The sequence below is a fragment of the Phoca vitulina genome, unplaced genomic scaffold (genome assembly GCF_004348235.1).
Source record: "Phoca vitulina isolate PV1807 unplaced genomic scaffold, GSC_HSeal_1.0 scaffold19, whole genome shotgun sequence".
NCBI classification, from domain to species: domain Eukaryota; kingdom Metazoa; phylum Chordata; class Mammalia; order Carnivora; family Phocidae; genus Phoca; species Phoca vitulina.
In genome coordinates this window covers 27,447,033-27,465,545 of record NW_022589722.1, presented here as the reverse complement: position 1 = coordinate 27,465,545, position 18,513 = coordinate 27,447,033, and the positions used below count along the sequence as shown (strand labels likewise).

At 57.4% G+C, this 18,513-nt stretch overlaps 1 protein-coding gene across 5 annotated transcripts in view; it reads right to left on the bottom strand.

The window, feature by feature from the left end:
* Positions 1–3,976: 3,976 nt before the first annotated feature.
* The window catches only part of ZC3H7B (zinc finger CCCH-type containing 7B), a 56,347-nt gene continuing 41,810 nt past the window's right edge, over positions 3,977–18,513 (bottom strand). For 3 of the 5 annotated variants that reach the window (XM_032416802.1, XM_032416804.1, XM_032416805.1), the window contains exons 14-23: positions 17,148–17,353; positions 16,111–16,211; positions 14,544–14,725; positions 12,098–12,183; positions 8,413–8,549; positions 8,196–8,301; positions 7,945–8,053; positions 7,554–7,687; positions 7,260–7,423; positions 3,977–6,905 (exon numbers count right to left, since the gene is read on the bottom strand). In XM_032416802.1, the coding sequence (XP_032272693.1) occupies positions 6,659–6,905; positions 7,260–7,423; positions 7,554–7,687; positions 7,945–8,053; positions 8,196–8,301; positions 8,413–8,549; positions 12,098–12,183; positions 14,544–14,725; positions 16,111–16,211; positions 17,148–17,353 (1,472 nt within the window). In that variant the 3' untranslated portion in view covers positions 3,977–6,658. The remainder of the gene's footprint in view (positions 6,906–7,259; positions 7,424–7,553; positions 7,688–7,944; positions 8,054–8,195; positions 8,302–8,412; positions 8,550–12,097; positions 12,184–14,543; positions 14,726–16,110; positions 16,212–17,147; positions 17,354–18,513) is intronic. The other 2 variants (XM_032416803.1, XM_032416807.1) reach the window with 1 other exon arrangement.

Below are 18,513 nucleotides of genomic sequence, written 5' to 3'. Positions count from 1 at the left end.
CGGGACCTGAGACCCGGCGCCCCAGGCAGCTCAGCCCAAAGGACATCCTGTGTGTCCGCACACACTAGCCCAGGAGGGGGCCTCACGCGTTCACCTGCAGCTGGCGAGCCTGGAGCGGTGGTTGGCCTGTCTCGCCGCAGCGAGGCACGCGTGTCCTGCAGGCAGGTTTGCATGTGGGGTGGGTAAGTGGGGATTTGCACCATCTGCAGAGTCTGAAGCCTGCTCTCCTGAAAGAAGTGAGAAAACCTGCAGCCTGGGATTCCTTTGGTCTTCTGGGGAGGGGAGGAGAGGCAGGGGCCCAGCAGACCAGCCCCGGGGGGGCAGGCAGAGCAGGCACCCCTGAAAGGGAGCAGCTCTGTAAACCTGGCTTAGACTCGTCTTGCGTGATGTCCTGCTTCCCAGCCCGTCCTGCAGACCTCGGTGGCAATTGGCTGTTTGCTCTCTGGCCCTCTCTCCAGGACACTGGCCTCTGTGGTCCCCAGGCCACCTGAATGTGTGGTCAAAGCCAAGGTTCTGTATGTCCCCCTCCACCAAAGACCGACATCAGACTTGGCTGGTGGGGTGGGGGTGGGGGGATGGTGTCAGGCTCGTGATTGTGCCACACTGATGTGGGATCTTGAACAAGCCACACCGCTCTTCTGGATCTCAGTTCCCAAACTCCTCAGTGGTGTGACCTCTAAAGTTCCCTTCAGCTCTGGTTCCATGTCTCTGACGCTCCAAATTGGATGCAATAAGCATTTGGTTCCCTGCATGTAGATGATTTCTAGGCAGTTCTTTACTGCTTTCCAAAACTCTATTTTGCACAGAAGCAAAAATTCTCCAGGAACCTCTCTGGCCTGTCCCCTCCCCAACAGCCCTCTGCCTGTCCTCTAATTACCCTCCCTTCTTCCCTAAGAGCCCTCCCCAAACTATGCTCTTTCCCCCAATTAATTACAAATAAACAAATTAATTTCAAGTTTTGAATACAAAAAACATTATATGGTGCAAAGCCCAACACTTTTGATTTCTTTTTTTTTTTTTTTAAGATTTTATTTTATTTATTTGAGGGAGAGAGAGCGAGAGAGCATAAGAGGGGGTAGGGTCGGAGGGAGAAGCAGACTCCCCGCCGAGCAGGGAGCCCAATGCGGGACTCGATCCAGGAACTCCGGTATCATGACCCGAGCCGAAGGCAGTCGCCTAACCAACTGAGCCACCCAGGGGCCCAGCAGTTTTGATTTCTCTTCCTGTCCTTCCTCCCCATTCCTCTTCCTCAGAAACAAATTTAGTTTCTTCTTTATCCTTCTAGTGCCCTTTGCTTCTGAGACACTGGGCGGTGAGGGTGAGGTGGGCCTGGTGTGCTGGCTGCCTCAAGCTGAGCTGGGATTTGCAGGCTGGGGCTGACTGAACCACTCCTTGGCCCAAGAACCCCCTCACGTGCTAGACCGGCTTACCACAAAGGTGGAGTGGGTAGGTGCCCACAGAGCATGACTCCAGAGACAACAGGAAATGCCCTACATGTCTCAAAAACACCCACCTGCCGAATGACATTTCATCCTCGGAGATCCATTCCGGTGAACTCTCTGCAGAACCTTTTCTTTTTTTTTTTTTTAATTTTATTTATTTATCTGAGAGAACGAAGGAGCGAGAGAGAGAGCACGAGCGGGGGGGGGGGGGGAGGAGAGGGAGAGGGAGAAGCAGACTCTCCATTGAGCAGGGAGCCGATGCAGGGCTCGATCCCAGGACCCCGGGATCATGACCTGAGCCAAAGGCAGACGCTTAACGACTGAGCCACCCAGGCGCCCCTCTACGTACATTGGTACATTGAACCCTTTCAATGTACAAATGTACTAAGCATCTAAGACCGTGAATGAGCGCTTACTGCTTACCCGACACCAGCCTAGACCTTGTGAGGGATTCAAAGTTAAGTAACAAACCCGGCCAGGCAGGTCCCTACCCTTAGGGGATTTTCATGCCACTGCAAGTCAGTCCACGTGGCACCCTCCCCCTCCCCCGCACCCGGGGTGTCCAGTTGGCAGCGTCACCTATGGTCACACAGGGGCCACATCAGCGGGTTGCTGGGTCAAGCGGCTGGAGAGGGGAGAGATGGGGAGGGGAGGCTGCAGAGAAACCTGGAGACCTTTGGAAAGGGCCTCAAGGCGGCGCTGTTGGGACTGCCTGCACTTCTTGGGTTTCCAGGCTCAGAGGTCTGACGCCTGCTGTAGATGGCTCCCCCATAGGGGGTATATGTGGACGCAGTTTCTGGCAGAGCCCTCAAGGGCTTTCTCTAGAGAGGTGCAGAGCTTCCCCCCACCCACCTGCAGGTCCCCTTAGCAGCCGCTTCCCCAGAGGCAGGGAGGAGGAGCCTGCTGGGGCTCCTTGGTGGTGGTGGGGCTCCACTGCGGCCCTTACCCACAGGAGCGAAGACCAGAAATGGACATGTGCTCAGGAACCGGAGGCCGCTCAAACCAGTCCCGGCCCCTTGATGGATGAAGTGTCAGCCATGGATCGTAAATACCTAGCTTACATGGGGGCTTGGAGACACACATGCAAAATACAACAGAGAGAAAAAGAAAGATGCAGGACAGTAAGGGCACATCGATGACAGTGATACAGCAATCTCTTTAAGTCTATTCCAGTTCCGCCTCCTCCAGGAAGCCCTCCCTGGATCTGGCACCTGGAGTACCTCCCACCACCGTGCCTGTCCGACTTTCCTACACTCTCCCATGTAGGTCTGTATCCCCTGGCGGACTGTGGGGTCAAGGGAAGCCACGTTTCTTCAGTAACAATGTTCCCAGGATCTGAGATGGAGTGGGCGCTCAGTGACTGTTTAGCAACTTGAGCTGAAGGAGGACCAGAAGAGAATTTGAGAATTTTGCCCACCAGGTCCATTGAGGTCCTGCTTATCTTACTTCCTTTGATTTTTCTGAGTTTAAGGGAGGTCCAGATGCAGGTTCCTGATCTCTCCAGCCTGAGGACGGGTCTGCATTTTTCCTTCGGGAGTGGTACCTTGCCATGCCGCTTTGGCTTCTCACGGTGTTGCCAGGGGTGCCAAGAACCCCAGAACATCAGTGCTGAAGGGACCTTTGCCAATCACTCAGTTCCCAGTGGTTCTTGTTTTACTGTGTCCTTTCTGAGGGTCCTTGGAACCTCTGCTGAACGTCTATAAGATGTGGACATCAAACGTGTGGGGTGGTTGTAGAGAACAGACACGGTGTATCCGGTGCCCGGTACACAGAAGGTGCTCAGTCGAGTTGGCCGTTTCTCTTGCTCATCTGGTCATTTATCAAGCACCTGAGCCCCTCTGCGTATCTGGCCCAAATGACTCTGTCCTTGGAGAATTCACAGGCCTTGGACCCCTGTTCCTGAAAGCAGTCTGGTGGGAGCTGGTTCTTGAACACGGTAGCCCCACCCATCAGGATTCCCCATCACCTGCAACATGCACGATGCAAGAGATTTGGAAAAGCACCTCTAACCCCAGCAGATACGGGCTTCCCCGATCGAGAATCCCCAATCTAATACGCTCTCTCCTTTAAAAGATGAGGAATCTGGGCCCAGAGGGGTCCAGGGGTGCAGTCAGAATCCTATACCGAAGCATGGCATGACCCCTTACTTTTCTGGAAAAGCCACACCCAGAAAGGGCAGAGCCAGCTCTCTGGAACTCAAGACGGTGCCCTTGATCGAAGCAGGGAGGGGTGGGTACCTCTGGATGGCCCCATGCGGAGGGCTGGGAGCAGGCAGGCAGCAGCAGGGTGAAGGGTGCTGCTGGGCCTACTTGTACACAGTACAGCTTGTCCCCGCCAGCCGAGGTGCTGCCTGAGCTGGGGTCAGCTGGGCTGCCCTGTTTACACAGGGACACAGACCTTCCACCCCTCACCCCTCGGAATGTTCACCTTTAGGCCTGCCCAGCGCCAGGCAGCTCTGCCCCACGGGTAAGGAGCAGCCCAGGCCCCCAGGCACCGGGCAGGGAGGAACGGGAGCGACACCTTGGGGAAAGAGGTCAAAGTGCACACGTTTATTTTCTAGAACAAAGGCTAAAAGAATCAAGTTTCTTTCATTTTATTTTAAGAAGGACAAAAATTGTTATTAAAACATCTACATTATTATCAAGATACTAGACCTTATGAATATTTAATATTAAAGTGTGGTATTCTTAAATTTTTAATACACAGACATTTTAAAAGGACCATTAAATTGATTACTGCCCAGCTGAGAAATGCAGCATCCCTCTTTCCCCTACCCCAAAGGGACACTCACATCGGGGGCGCCTGCCCCCGCCATGTTCGAAGTCTAGTCTCTGCCTGCTGGCGGGGGCACAGGCCCCTGATTCAACTCTCCAAGCCTCCCAGTCGGGGTCACGACTGAAATAATCACTCTCATCATTCAAAGTGGACTCCTGTCCCCCCACCCCCTGCCTCTTGCTCTCTGCCCAACTGTGTGGGGGATCCAGCTCTGGCCAGGCCAGGGAGCCCCAGATCTCAATGGCCCCTGGATGGATAACAGGCTGAAGAAGAAAAATCTGGACTCTGATCCTATTCTTCTGGGTGGGAGACAAACACCAATCATTTCCTTTCCTGGAGCACCACTGCTCCCAGTGAGGCCGGAGTGCTCTGGGAACTGGGCCCAGGCAGGGCCGCTCCCGCCCCTACTGTCAAACCCCCTCCAACCCACAGCTCCAAGTCCCTGCATCTGAAAAGTCCCTCTTAATTACACCAGGATGGCTGCATTTTCTGGCCAAATTCTTTATCTTTAGCCCTCATTAGAAGTGATTCCTTGGATACCACACACATATATAATATTATATAGAGCGATATATTTAATACCTGTGTATATATGCATCACGGGGGCGACATATATACACACTAAAAACGAGGCTGGTGACGACAGACTGCAACACCACGGATCAGGGAAAACAAGTGTCATCCACATTCACAGCCACGGCCCCCACCTTGGGTGTGGTCTCTCCTCCCCTCCAGTCATGCCGCCGGCACCACGGTGCCAGCCTGCTGGGGGAGGGGCAGGGGGAGGAAAGGGTGCATGCCACGATTACTGGGGAAGGCTGGGCAGTGACGGCAGGAGTAACAGGGTTCTCTGCGCCCGGGGTGCCCAGAATCACATCATCGCTCACTATCGATCCTTGCTTGAGGAGAAATGAGGGGGATTCCATTCTCTCTGTCTCACCCCCACCCCTGACTCCAGCTGTGGTCCCAGGTTCCTTCCGGGGGGGCCCCACTCCTTGTGCCAACTGCGTGGGACATTCTGGAATGTCTCGGGAACCAGGGGAGGCTGGGTGTGCCCACAGGGGGTGGGATGGAGAGGAGGGGGTGCACGCAGACAGGTCAGACAAGAGGGATGGGGCAGGGCTTAGTGGCTGGGGGCAGGTGCTGGGGGTCGGCTGAGGTCCCAGGCAGCTGGTAGGGCCGGGAATCAGAGAGGGCTAGGACAGACAGGGGCAACTGTACGTCTAGGTCTGGGGAGAAGGGGAAGAGGGCCATGCTGGGTCCCCAAGAAAGAGGGGCTGTGTCCGATCCTAGAGTGGTCCCTGGTGCCCAGGGTCATCTCCCTTCCCTCCGTATTCCGACCCCCACCCTTCCCCTTCCTTCCAGTTCATCCTGCAGAAGCTGAGCCCATGGGTGCTCTGCCCATTATCACCACCCCTAGTGGGCGTGGGAAGTAACATGCTGCTACACTCCCTACAACCATCCTCAGGAGGGGACAGTCCCTCTACATGGTGCTGACATGAGCCTGAGCCTCCCTTCCTCAGCCCACAGGGGGCACCGCCTGGGACCCCGATGCCACACTGATTCAGAGACTGTCCTTTTCCTGCCAAGAGCCCGGAGGCTCCAGCAGACAACTGGCCCTTAGCCTTTTGACTAGTTTGCCTCCTGGCTCTACCTTGTGCCTTGGGCTGGAGACCCTGGCAGATCACCCGTCCCTTCCAGGCCTCAGTCTCCCTGTCTGCAATAAGGGCGTTTGGGCTGAGTCATCTCCAAGGACTCTGAGCACCTACAGTCTACATTCGGTGGCCCACAAGGAAGAGGGCTAGGCTGGGGGCCTGACTGGAGAGGCTCCAGAGATCATCTAGCCCAGCCCCTCCCACTCTTCCAACCGGAGGGGAAACTGAGGCCCCAGAGGGTAAGTGACCAGGAGTGTGTTCCCAGCTCCATCCTGGGGCTGTGTTTTAAAGCTAATTGGGGCCTCCAGCCCTCTGTTATGTCCTGATCTGCCCCCTGGGGGAGGTGGGGGTGGGGTGAGGGTGGGGCAGGGAGAAGGACCCTCCCGCTGCAGATTCAAGTGGGGACCCCAGGCTCCCCAGCCCTGAGCTTTGGGCCCCCTTTAGGACCAGACAGAAGTTAAAGCTGTAGGCTGAAGCTGGAGGGGTCGGCCAGGCCCCTCCGTCCCCAACCAGGAGAGCCGGGGGTGGGGTGGGGTGGGGGATAGCTGCCCGGGGTTCCAGCAGGATGAGGACCCTGGGACCACTTAGGGCTGCAGCACGTGCACCTGGGTATGCACACAGGTGGTGGGCGCAGAGAGGATGGATGGGGCCCCAGGGGGCCGGGGGCTGCCTGAGGAGGGCGGCCCCCCACCCCCAGCCCTGGCCTGCCCTGGCCCTCCTATCAGGCCCTCTGTCCCCACCCCCGCCCCCTGACCCTAGGACTTCACCCGAGGCCCAGAGCTGGCCCTACTCCCCGGTGACAGCGGCGGCCACAGGGGCTTCTGGGGCGGCACCGGTGGTGTTCCCATCCTCTTGCAGCAGGAAGTTGTATTTGCCAAAGTCGTCGTCCCGTGGGCACAGAAGCATATCCTTGCGGGCCTTGGCCAGCTTCTGCTTCAGCACCTCGCGCCGGTCCAGCCACTCGGTGAGCTCCTCCTGCCCGTGAGCGCAGCGGCACTTGTCCCCATCTGGGCAGGCCTTGCCCTTCTGGAGCCTGTGGGCAGCAGGAGGCTCACTGCCCAAGCCCCACGCCCTTTCCACCACGGGCTGCGGACCTTGGGCCGGCTGCTTAACCTCCCCCAAGACAAGCCTCTCCCTGGGCAGCGTCGGTCCTGGTGAAAGGGGGCCCGTCCCAGCCTCCTCCAGGACCTGCCCCAGGGCTGCCGGCAGGGGTCCGCGGTTCTGAGCCCGCCCGCCCCCAGGCTCCTGGCATCCAGGAGCAGCTGCTTTAGGACACCGCCCCCCTCCACATGTTATCTCCGGGCCAAGGGGAGCCAGGGCTGGCCACAGGCTCATCTCAGGCCCACCCTGCTGCCCGCCGAGCCCGCCGAGCCCGCCCCGGGAGCACCTGTCGCAGAGCCGGAACTCGCCCATGGGGAAGCGGTAGGCCCAGCCGCTGGCGTCGCTGTCGGACGTGAAGACCTTCTCCTTGTGCTTCTCGGACTGGATGTGCTGCTGCCACTGCTTCTTGCTGTTGCTGTTTTTACCGCAGAGCCAGCAGTGGTAGCCCATCTGGGGGCACAGCGCCATGGGTGCCCAGTCCTCGCACCCCGGCCCCGACGTTCCCCGGCGAGGCCGGGCCCTCCGCACGCCCTCCCAGATCAGCCTCCCACCCGGGCCCCAGCGCGAGCGAGGCCGTTACCATGATGTCGGCGTAGTCCGTGGGCATCTGGATCTGCTTCTCCCCTTCCCGAGAACTGATTGGGGTCCCTTCCCCTGGCTTCCCCGGGTTGTGTTTCTTCAGCCACATGTCATAGGTCTGCTGCATGTCCAGGACTGGTGGGAAGGAGAGGACAGGGTGCTCGGTGGGGGGGATCCTCCCTCCATTCTGCCCCCTGGCCCCCGCCCCTGGACATGGGAGTGGGGCCACCCCAGGCCTTGCTGTCGGGCTGCCAGGTCAGCGATGGAAGACGCTGAGAGGGCCCCGTCTGGGGTGGCAAAGGGAGAGCGAGCAGGTGCTCTTGGGCCTGCTGATGGTGGTGGTCGGGGGGTGTCTGGCAGGGCGGGGGTGCTGGGCCCACTCTTGCACTCACTCTTGTTCTCCTTCATGAACGTCCACATGTCCCTCTCCTCCGGGCTGTGTGCGAAGGAGCAGTTCCCCACGTACTGGCACTTTCGGCCGTTCTGCGCATGGATGCAGAGCTACAGCGTGGGTGTGGGGAGAGCCAGCTGAGTCCCGCTGGAGACTGTCACGGCCCCAGCCGGCAGGCAAGCCCTCCTAGGGCCCCTCAGCCCTCACACCTGAGCTCCCACCGCCACCCTGCACCCCACTCCCGGCGCTCACATCGTATTGCTGTGGGAAGTTGCGAATGGAAGGCAGGGGCCTCACAGACACCCATTTCCTCTTGGCCTTTGACATCACCAGAAGGACCCGCCGCTCCTTGGTCCAGCTGTGGGACAGAGGGGGATTTGCTGGGGAGAGGCCCGGGGAAGAGGCCTGGCCTCCTTACTCGTGTGGCTCGGGTGGGCTCCCCCACCCCCCAGCGGGGCGCCTGGCTCACCAGTGCCGGGCCTTGGCGCTGCAGTACTTGAGGTCTTTGTCAGGTTCTACCACCTGCCCGTTCCTCCAGCACTGGCCACACACAAACTTCATCTGCAGGTCGAAGGTGCTGGGCCCATGTGTCCGAGGGGCGCCCTGCTGGGGAAAGGGGCTGGTGAATCCAAAGGCATCAGGGCTGAGGCCTGGGGTCTGTCACGCAGGTGGCCCCTCCAGGGGTGTGAGGGCCCACCCAGAGCCTCAGAACGAGCCAGCCCGTTACCACTTGCCAGAGAGAAGTAACCTCCCCATGCTAGGCCCCCCAGCCTCTCAGTGCGGGAGCCAGGCCTGGGAGGGGGCCCTGATTCCCGATCGACTACTCTCTGCCTTGTCTGGCGAGTCCCCACGGGTCTGCTCTTTGGAACCACTGCCGTTTCCCTGAGCATGGCATGCTTTTGCACATGCTGTCCCTCTGCCTGGAATGCCCTTCCTCTGTACTTCGTCAGGCTGATTCTGGAAACTTTCAAGACCGAGCTCGAGCACCACCTCCTTTAGGAAGCCTTCCCTGGAGCTCTCCTAAGTGGTAGCTGCCCATCCTAGGAGCTCCCATAGTACCTGAACTCTGTCATGTTGATCAGCTCAGCTCGTTATGAGGCCTGGGCCGGGTGGACAGCAGGGCCCAGGTGGGAAGCCACTTGCACAGGAGGCTGCCCTGGGGGGTGGCACAGACTTCTGGGCAGCCCTGGACCCCCTAAGGCCCCACCAGGCTCATCCCCCATCCTCTGCTCTAGCCTTTCCTTTGCAGGCAGGAGGGCTTGCTCTCCTCACCCCTGGGATGGGGGGGGGGGGCTGAAAGGTGGGAAAAATGCCCACGCAACCTTGTCTTCTGCCACTTTCACGCCCCTCACCCAGCTCTGTCGGCTCACCTACTGACTCTCCTGTTACCTAGAGCCTCCCTGTCCTCCCTGGAGCCTCAGACGTGGGGTCACCCGTCCAGGCAGCTCTCTCTCCTCCAGGCTGGAGGAGGGTACATGTCCCCTACCAAGGGAGCACCCTGTGTGCCTGGCACTACCTAGCCCAGGGCCCGTCCTTGAGCAGGAAGGGGTTCTGTCCACGTGTGTTCACTGACCCCTGGCCTGGTGCTGGACGACTCGCAGCCTGGCTCGGCCCCAGGATGACCTCCACGTCACCTCAGGGACAAGGTAAAAGCAGACCTTTGTAACTGGGGCATGGCCTGTGCTAAGAGCGGGCAGGAGGTTCTCCACATCACTCCTGATTTCCAGGTGTTCCACCAGATTCTCACAGAAGCCCGAGGGGACCCATTTCACAGGTGAGGTAAGTGGAGACAGCCATGCCGGTTCACTGAACTTCCCTTTTCACAACTGTACAGCCTCACCAAGTCCTTGCTGCAGCCCTGGGGGGTGGGGGTGGGGGTGGGGGGCTCACTCCCACTAGACCGATAGAAGCAGAGGCTCAGAGAGGTTACTAATCCAGCCCCGGCTAAGTGGCCTGAGGACAGGAGTCTGCAGAGAGGCATGCTCGTTTGTGGGATGGCACAGCTGCAGAGCCATGGGCACTGAGCCCGAGCAGCTTCTACCCTGGCACCTCACCCTCGGCCTCCCAGTGCTGCCGACCCGCCCTCTGATGGCAAGCAAGCAAGACGCCTCATGCCCTGGTCGCAGCCAGGCCTGGCACAGAAGCCCTGTTCCCGAGCCAGGCCCAAGGGTGGCATCTTGGGTGGGCCAGGTGGGGCCCCTGGCAGCAAGAGGAGGTGGAAGCCTGTCGTGGCACCTGGGGACCCTGGGAGCAGCCCTGAGGAGGAAGAAGGGGTAGGAGGTGGTGAGGACTCAGAGTTCTCTTAGAAGGTAACACTGCAGGTCCAACCCAAGCCCCTCACTGCGTTCCAGCTGGGATCCTGGCCAGGAACAAAAAACAAACCACATGGCAGAGAGGGGGAAGAGAGAAGAGGATAGCACAGGAAGGGACAGAGGAGGGGGACAACCAGGAAGCGGGGAGAGAAAGAAAAAGGAGCAGAAAGACGGGCTAGGGAGAGGGAGGGGGAAGTCCCAAGGGGACCAGGCAGCCCTGTGGGACAGCCTGCCCTGCTCCCTGGCTCACTCCCATCCCCACGCTGGCCTCAGGAGGGGCCAGGGGCCCAGCCTTCTCCCAAAGCGACCAGTGGGTGGTCCTGGCCTGGGGAGGGTGTCATCCCTCATGTGTGGATGGCACAGAGGTCTTACCTCACACTATCTCTTAGGCCTGAGACCACCCCTTCTGTCCCCACTGTCACCCTGGGCTATAATGGTCCCTACCTCTCGGGGAGGAGGATATGAGGATTGGGGAAGGCACGGGGCCCAGTGCAGAGCGGAGACTCGGCAAGCTGCAGCCTGGTCAGCTTCTGTGACCCTCACGCCCTCCCTGGGAGATGGCAGGCAAGATCATGATCCCCATTTTATGGGTGAGCAATCCTCAGGGGTGGCAGGAATGGGGCCGGATGGTGGGGGAGCAGAACGAGCTCTGGACAAGATGTCAGAGAACCAGGCATTTACTCTACTAAGTGTGCCCCTGGCTTAGTCTCAAGCATGTCTGAGACTCAGTTTCCCCATCTGCAAATGCCACAGTGCCACAGCTCACTTCTTCAGGAGCAGGGTGAGGATTGGGACGGATGGGAGACGATACGACCAGTGGGAAGGAATACCAGAATATTCACACAGTCTCAAGGACCCTCCCTGGAAGATACTTCTTCATTACAAAGGGGGAAAAACATAACTTCATGGTAGAGAAACCTTTACAGTGGGGGCGCCTCTAACCACGTGATCACCAGTAAAGGGACACATTGAGATGACGTGCATCCTGATGAGTGAACGGAGAACATAATAGCACCTCTGCGATTTGAGGAACCATCAGACAATCCCAAATGGATGGGCCTTTCACAAGACAGCTGCTTTTCAAAACCATCAATGTCATGCAAGACAAGAAAGACTGCGGGACTGCTCTAGATTAAAAGAGACTAGATAGGGGCGCCTGGGTGGCTTAGTCCGTTAAGCATCTGCCTTTAGCTCAGGTCATGATCTCAGGGTCCTGGGATTGAGTCCCGAGTCGGGTTCCCTGCTCAGTGGGGAACCTGCTTCTCCTTCTCCCTCTGCCCCCTCCCCACCTGTGCTCTCTCTGTCCCTTTCTCTTTCTCAAATAAATAAAATCTTAAAAAAGAAAGAGAGAGAGTAGACAGACACAACAAATGAATGCAGCATCACTTGGGATTTGGGGATGATTCACAAAATCTAAGTAATAGGACACCATAATCTGAAAAATTACCCCAATGTTAGTTCTGTGGTGCTGATAATTGTCCTGTGGTTATTATGTAAGACAGAGTCCTTATTTTTAGGAAATAGCGAAGTATTTAGGGGTGATATGGCATCATGTCTACAACTTACTCTCAAATGGTTCAGAAGAAGCTATGGATATAATTGTATATAAATGTCTATGTGTGGACGTCCACACACACACACACACACACACACACACAGGACGAAGCAAGTGTGGAACGTGGTAAAATGGTTACTATCCGGGGAATCCAGAAACGGGTATACATGAATTCTTTGTAGTATTCTGATAATTTTCTGGTAAGTCTGAAATTAGATTCCATTAAAGGGATGGGGAATGGCTCTCGGGGACCTGGTCCCACCCCCAACGCCAATCCAGGGCCTCACCAAGCCGCTGCTGGCCTTCCCTGCATGGGCCTCCATCTGCTGCCAGTACTTCTTGGATTCCTGGACGATGTCTTCGTGGGTCATGCCTGTGGAGGGTGGGACCAGACACAGGCATCCGTGAAGGAGCTCAGCGAGGAGAGAGGCAGGGGATCTGCAAGGTGCCACCCAGGCCCAGGCGAAGGAGCCCCATTCCCCAGCCAGGCCCTGCCACAGAAAGACATGGGGAGTAGGGAAAGCTGGGTCTTCTCTGGGTCTCTTTGCATCTGCAATTGGGAATGGAGGACCTGCTCCAAGCCCTCACAGGGAGTAGGAGAATCAAATGCAGCCAAGAGTGGGGAAATGCAGGAGAAAGGTGTTGGCCCTGCAGCATGGCACGGTGACTCCCCTGCCCTCATGCTAAGGTCCCCCCAGCTGCTCAGCACCCTTCCTTAACCCCCACCTCTTTCAGTGGGGTCTCAGGCCTGAATGCTGCTTGGCAGTCCCTGGCCCACTGTTCTTAGGGCTCCGGGCTTGGCCCAACCTGGCTCACTAGCTCACTGAGGGGCCGCTGCTCTTCACTGCAGGTTAGCAAAGGGGCAGAACCTGGTGGCCTAGACCTTCCCAGTCTGACTGCTGACTGCGGAACCCACCCTCTGAGGTACAGCTTGGAACCTCTCCCATCTCCTCCAGCCCCTTTCTGACTGATTTCCTTTCGACCTTGTCCTATAGATACTGTTCTACGTGACCACTTGTCACTGGGGGCTTACTCTGGGCCAGGCACTATGTTTGACACCCATTTTCTTGCTAAGGATTCCCAAATACAGATCACCAGCCCAGACCTCACCTGTGACTTCCAGACTTCCACATCGGGTTGCCTGCTCAACATCTTCACTTGAAGTCCAAGAGGCAGCTCAAACTCCCCACATCCCGCACTGAGCCCTGATGGGACCCCCCCCGAAACCTGCTCCTCCTACAGCCTCCCCTTCTGAGAACACAGCAACCCTATTCTTCCAGTTACTCTGCTCAAAAACCTTGCAGGTGACCTTGATGCCATCCTTTGTCTCATACTTCATATCTGGTCCATCAACATATCCCCAGAATCTGATCACTCCTTCTACCCCCGCCACTGTCACCCTGGGCTGAGCCACATCTTCTCTGGTCCCCCTCTGTCTGTCCTCACTCCTCTATTCTCCACCCAGTAGCCAGAGTGATTTTTAAAAAATATTGATCAGATCATATACCTCCACCCACTTAATCCCTCCAGACCCTGCACATCATATTTGGAACAGCCCCCACTCTAAGTACGACCTAGAGACTTCTACACAGTCGGGTCCCTACCAACCTCTCAGGCCCTCTTCCCGCCATGCACTAAGCTGCTCTGCTTTCAGGGACGGCGTTTCTATACCAAGCTTGCTCCTGCCTCAGGGCCTCCAGCCTTGCTCTTCCCTCTGCCTGGCATGCTCTCCCTATCCTTCCTTGCTCAAACGCCACCTTCTCACAGAGGCCCTCCCTGACCATCTTATCCTAAATGCCCCAGCCTGAGTCCCTCCCCAACCTATTGCTCTGCCTTACTTTCCTGTCAGCACCGAGCACGTCTGAAATTACATAACCCTATTTCATCAACTCTAAGAAGACATCAATTGTTAGATGCACCATTATTTTATGTTACATCCCAAACAACGCTGCTAAATTACAGTATAACACGCAGTGGGGGAAACGTGCGTCCTAGAACAGATGGAATGCAGGATTTATTACCTACTTGTTACACTGTCTGCCTTGCCCTTACTTATAGATCTCAGAGTTCTTGCTCGGGCCCCTGACACACAGCAGGTTTACTCATCACCCTATTAGATGAACGAGTAAGTGAGTATCTTTTAATCTCCTCAGCTCTGAGGGGGAGATTTTTTTTTTTAAGATTTTTAAAATTTATTTTTGAGAGAGAGAGAGAGAACGAGCAGGGAGGAGGGGCAGAGGGAGAAGCAGACTCCCTGCTGAGCAGGGCCTGCACGGGGGACTCGATCCCAGGATCCTGGGCTCATGACCTGAGCTGAAGGCGGACACCTAACCGACCGAGCCCCCCAGACGCCCTGACGGTGGAGATTATGATCACCAGTTCACAGGTGGGCAAATGGAGGCTCAGCGAGGGGAAGTGACCTGCTGGGGACCAACCAGGCAGCCGGCTCTGCCTCCTCTCCCTTCCCACGTGTGTTCCCCTGGCAGTGCCTGGCTACGGATAAACCTAGGACCTTCCAAGCCTGGAAGCTCCCTGAGAGCAGAGCCTGTGTCCTCTGTGAAGTCTCCGCGGGGGCACCGGCTTCTGCAGAGTGGGTTACCCCACCCGGTAACCGCCCCTCTGAACTCCCTCTGCCACCTGCGAGGGGCTGGCCCAGCTACCCTCAGCCATTCCGCACCGCCCCCGGCCCGCCCCCCGGCCCGCCCCGGCCCCGCCCCCGCACCGCCCCCTCACCTGAGTACTGCTGCAGCAGCCAGACTTTGAGCTCGATGAAGCTGTGGGCGAAGTGGCAGCTGTCTTCCCGTAGGCAGCCGTAACGCACCTCGTGGCGGCACACGTCGAACTGGAAATGCTCCTGGAACTGGCGGATCTTGGAGTACTTGAGGGAGGTGGAGCGGACGATGTGCACCAGGCACCTGGCGGGCAGAGGGCGGGGCGCGCGATGCAGGCGGCAGCCCCCGCCCATCCCCCATCATTCCCGCCGGGGAGGGGCTGCTCTCCCCGGCACTGCGCAAGCCTGAGGGGGGGGGGGGGCTTCGCCCTGGGTCTTCCTGCCCTATTAAAACGCTTCTAGAACAGGACAGCGCAGTAGGCAAGAGGTGGGGGTCCTACACTCAGGTCGTCCCAGCTGTATGCTCCTCCCCTGGCCTCAATCCAGGGCCAGCTCCAAGGGGGCGCTGCCAGCAGGAGGGCACAGATCCCACCTGCTAGGAGGCTGGGAGAAGGGAGTGCCCCGGGCGCGAGAAGGGCAGGTTCCCCAGCTTCACGCTCCAGAGCTGCTCCTGCATCCAGAGAAACGGCAATCGAGCATCTCCTCTGGGACAGCAATTTTATTTTATTTTATTATTTGTTGTTGTTCTTTAGTTTGTATTTCATAATCATAAACTTAACTCTGCGGGTTGTGATCTCAGGGTGGTGGGATCGAGCCCCGCGTGGGGCGTGGAGTCTGCTTGAGATTCTCTCTCCCTCTGTCCTTCCCGCTCATGCTCCCTCCCTCTCTCTCTCTCTCAAATAAATAAATCTTTAAAAAACACAAAACCATAATTCTGCAATCCAGCTAGATTTGGAGGGGACTGAGGAAAATATGGAACCCACAGAACTGCAGGGAGAGCACAAAGATGATAGGATATTTTGAGCCCCTGGGGGAAAGGGGTGCTCTCCTGAGCTACAGAAGGAATGGTCTGGTGGTTAAGATAGAACACATGTCAAATATATTAGATTTGTGGGACAGGATTTTAATGATGCTCACAGCAACCCTAGGAGATTGGGATCATCATCAACTTCACAGACAGGGAAACCAAGGGCCACAGGACATAAAACAGGCATTGACCAGGCTGGGATGTGGACCTAGGTTTGTCTCACTCAGGGCCTGGGCTCTATCATCCATGTGGGGGCGGAGCCAAGGGCAGTCAGAGGGAGCAAAGGTGGGTGCCAGGACTGACCCAAGCCCTCCCACTCAATGTCATGACAGTGGGGGGCACCAGATGGGAGTCAGAGATGTGGCCTCCCACGTGCCTGTTGAGTGAGCTACTTCCAAGCCTCATCAGTACAACAGAGACTGTAAGTCCCCCCTTACAGGACTGTGGAGATCGTTAAGATACCCGAGAGAATGCTTGGAATACAGATCTCGATAAATGTGGTTCCAATCTTTCCAGTAGATGTTGGATCTGAGCCCTAAATTCTGCCCCTCGCCTTGACACCCTAGATCCACCCCCTGGCTTCAGTTGCTCCCCAGGGATCTGAACCACCCCAGCTCTCCGTGCGCCCCCGCTCCCAAGCCCAGGCCGTGGGTCCTACTCACTTGTTGTTGTAAAAGCTGTGCTTGGCAGCCAGGTTGGAGCAGACAGACGGGGAGTCCTTGGTGCCTTTGCTGATGATCCGGGGCTTACTGTCAAAGCAGATCTGCCCAGGGAGGGGATGGGCTGGGACCCAGCATGGCCACCCAGGGAGGGGCAGACTGGGTCCCTGCCAGCCCTGCTCTGAGTCAGGGGAGTGAGAAAGGGCACCCCGGGCTCTATGGCCCCCACTCTCTGGCTCTAGCTCCCAGATAGCCTGGGCTGTGGCTCTCTATGGTCCAGATGCCTGGAGCAGGGGGTAACTCCAAGCCTCTGGAAACTGGGGTGACCATGCCTGCCATCCCACAGGCTCACTGTGAAGCTCAGAAAGGACATGACAGAACTGCAAGTGCTTTGTAAAGTCCACGCAGCTCCTGGCTGTGCATGGGTCATGTTTGGGCTGAGTTGCACCAACCCTGCCAGCAACCTGGATCCAGAGCTCCAGCTCCACAGAGATGGGCCCGACACTGTCACTGCCCTCATCGTGCTCTGACCAGGCAGGGAAGCAGGGGGCCAGCAGGGTCTGCTGTGGCAGCTCCAGGGAAGGAATTAACGACAACTTGGTAGAGCTGCTGGGATCCGAGCTGAGCCTCAGAGGGTCCAAGATGCAGAAATACAGGGAGGGCGCTCCAGGGAGAGGGGACGGCCTGGATACAGGCAGGGAAGTGGGCAGGAAGGCGTAATGGGCACCGGAGCCCGCACAGCTAGACAAGGAGGTGCGGGGGGGATGAGTACCTCCAGCGCCTGGCGCCAAGCCTGGCCTCTGATGGCCATCTGGAAAGAGTGGGTATGATTATCTCTCTTTCTTTTCTTTGGCAAGATAGGGTCCTATGGGCCTTTCTGGTAGTCCAAGGACCTACTGATTCTAAAGTCAGGCCTCCCAAACCCCCAGGTGCCAGGACTGACATTTGATAATGGAGCACGCCAGGGAGCCCCTCCCCCAGCCCCATCTGTGCCATCAACTGTGGAGGGTGGCAGGCGAGCGGGGCGGGTGCGCGGGTACCTCACAGAGGAAAGTGAAGATGCCCTGGTGCTCCTTAAGGAGCTTGGCGATGGTGAGGCTGCCGCGCTTGACGCCCCCCAGCGGGTCAAAGAGCAGGTCGCGGTTGAGGGTGCCCTTCCGCTCCTCTGTCCACACGTCGATCTCCTCCTGATGGTAGGCGAAGGTGCAGTTATCCCCGTACTTACAGTCCTGCTTGTTAATCATGTCTGCAAAGAGGCAACAGGACACACGTTCTGCCAGGCGGGACGGCAGCCCACAGAGTCCCCAGGACCTCCACTGCAGCAGGAGGGACTCAGGCTCATCGCCACCGTGGCGGGTGGTGGCCTGCTGCTCAGGACTCGGGAGGGGCCGAGTGGCCGAGCTGGGGAAAGCCCTTCCCAGGCCAGGTCCCTTCTTCGCTCTATACCTGTGTTGGGGGGAGCACCTGCCTTTTCCATCTACAAAGCATGCGGTCATCCCACCCTACCGCCCCACAGAGCCGCCTTATGTGGGTCGGGCAGGATGAGAGGTAGGACGAAGGGCTTTGTAGATGAATACAAGCCTCTAAATAAACACAAGGGGTTTTATTCTCATTATTCACCAGGAAAATACCATTGGTTAAGGGCCTGGGCCTTGGAATCCAGCAGACTTGGGCTGGGATTCCCTGTTATTCCTCCGCTGTCTGTCCCATAAACAGAGAACACTGGGTTGTTGTGGGGATTAAGTGAAATAATAAATAAAACCCCTGGGGACCAGCGGCGCCTGGTTGGCTCAGTCAGTAGAGCAGGCAACTCTTGATCTCCGGGCTGCGAGTCCAAACCCCATATTGGGTGTGGAACCTACTTTATTTATTTATTTATTTATTAAAGATTATTTATTTATTTGACAGAAAGAGAGAGAGACACAGCGAGAGAGGGAACACAAGCAGGGGGAGTGGGAGAGGGAGAAGCAGGCTTCCTGCTCAGCGGGTGATGTGGGGCTTGATCCCAGGACCCTGGGATCATGACCTAAGCTGAAGGCAGACACTTAACGACTGAGCCACCCAGGCGCCCGTGGAACCTACTTTAAAACAAAAACAAAAAACCCAAAAAAAACAAAAAACCCCTGGGGACCAGGGATTTGGGAGGGCGGCAGGCTCACAACCCGGAGCCCTGCCATCTCCTCGTGGTGGAAACGGTTTTTCTTTCTCTCTCCTGCGCACACTCTCTCTGTCTGCCCTGCCCCATCCTTCTGCCGGGCTGCAGGCACACAAGGACAAGGGAGCCGATGTGCAGATGATCACCACTGACTGCTCTGTGCTGGACCCCAGCGGGGAGCCCTCTAGCGAATGGCTTCCCAAGATCCGGGCGCAGCTTGATCAAGTTCAAAAGAGTGTGCAAAGGAGTCT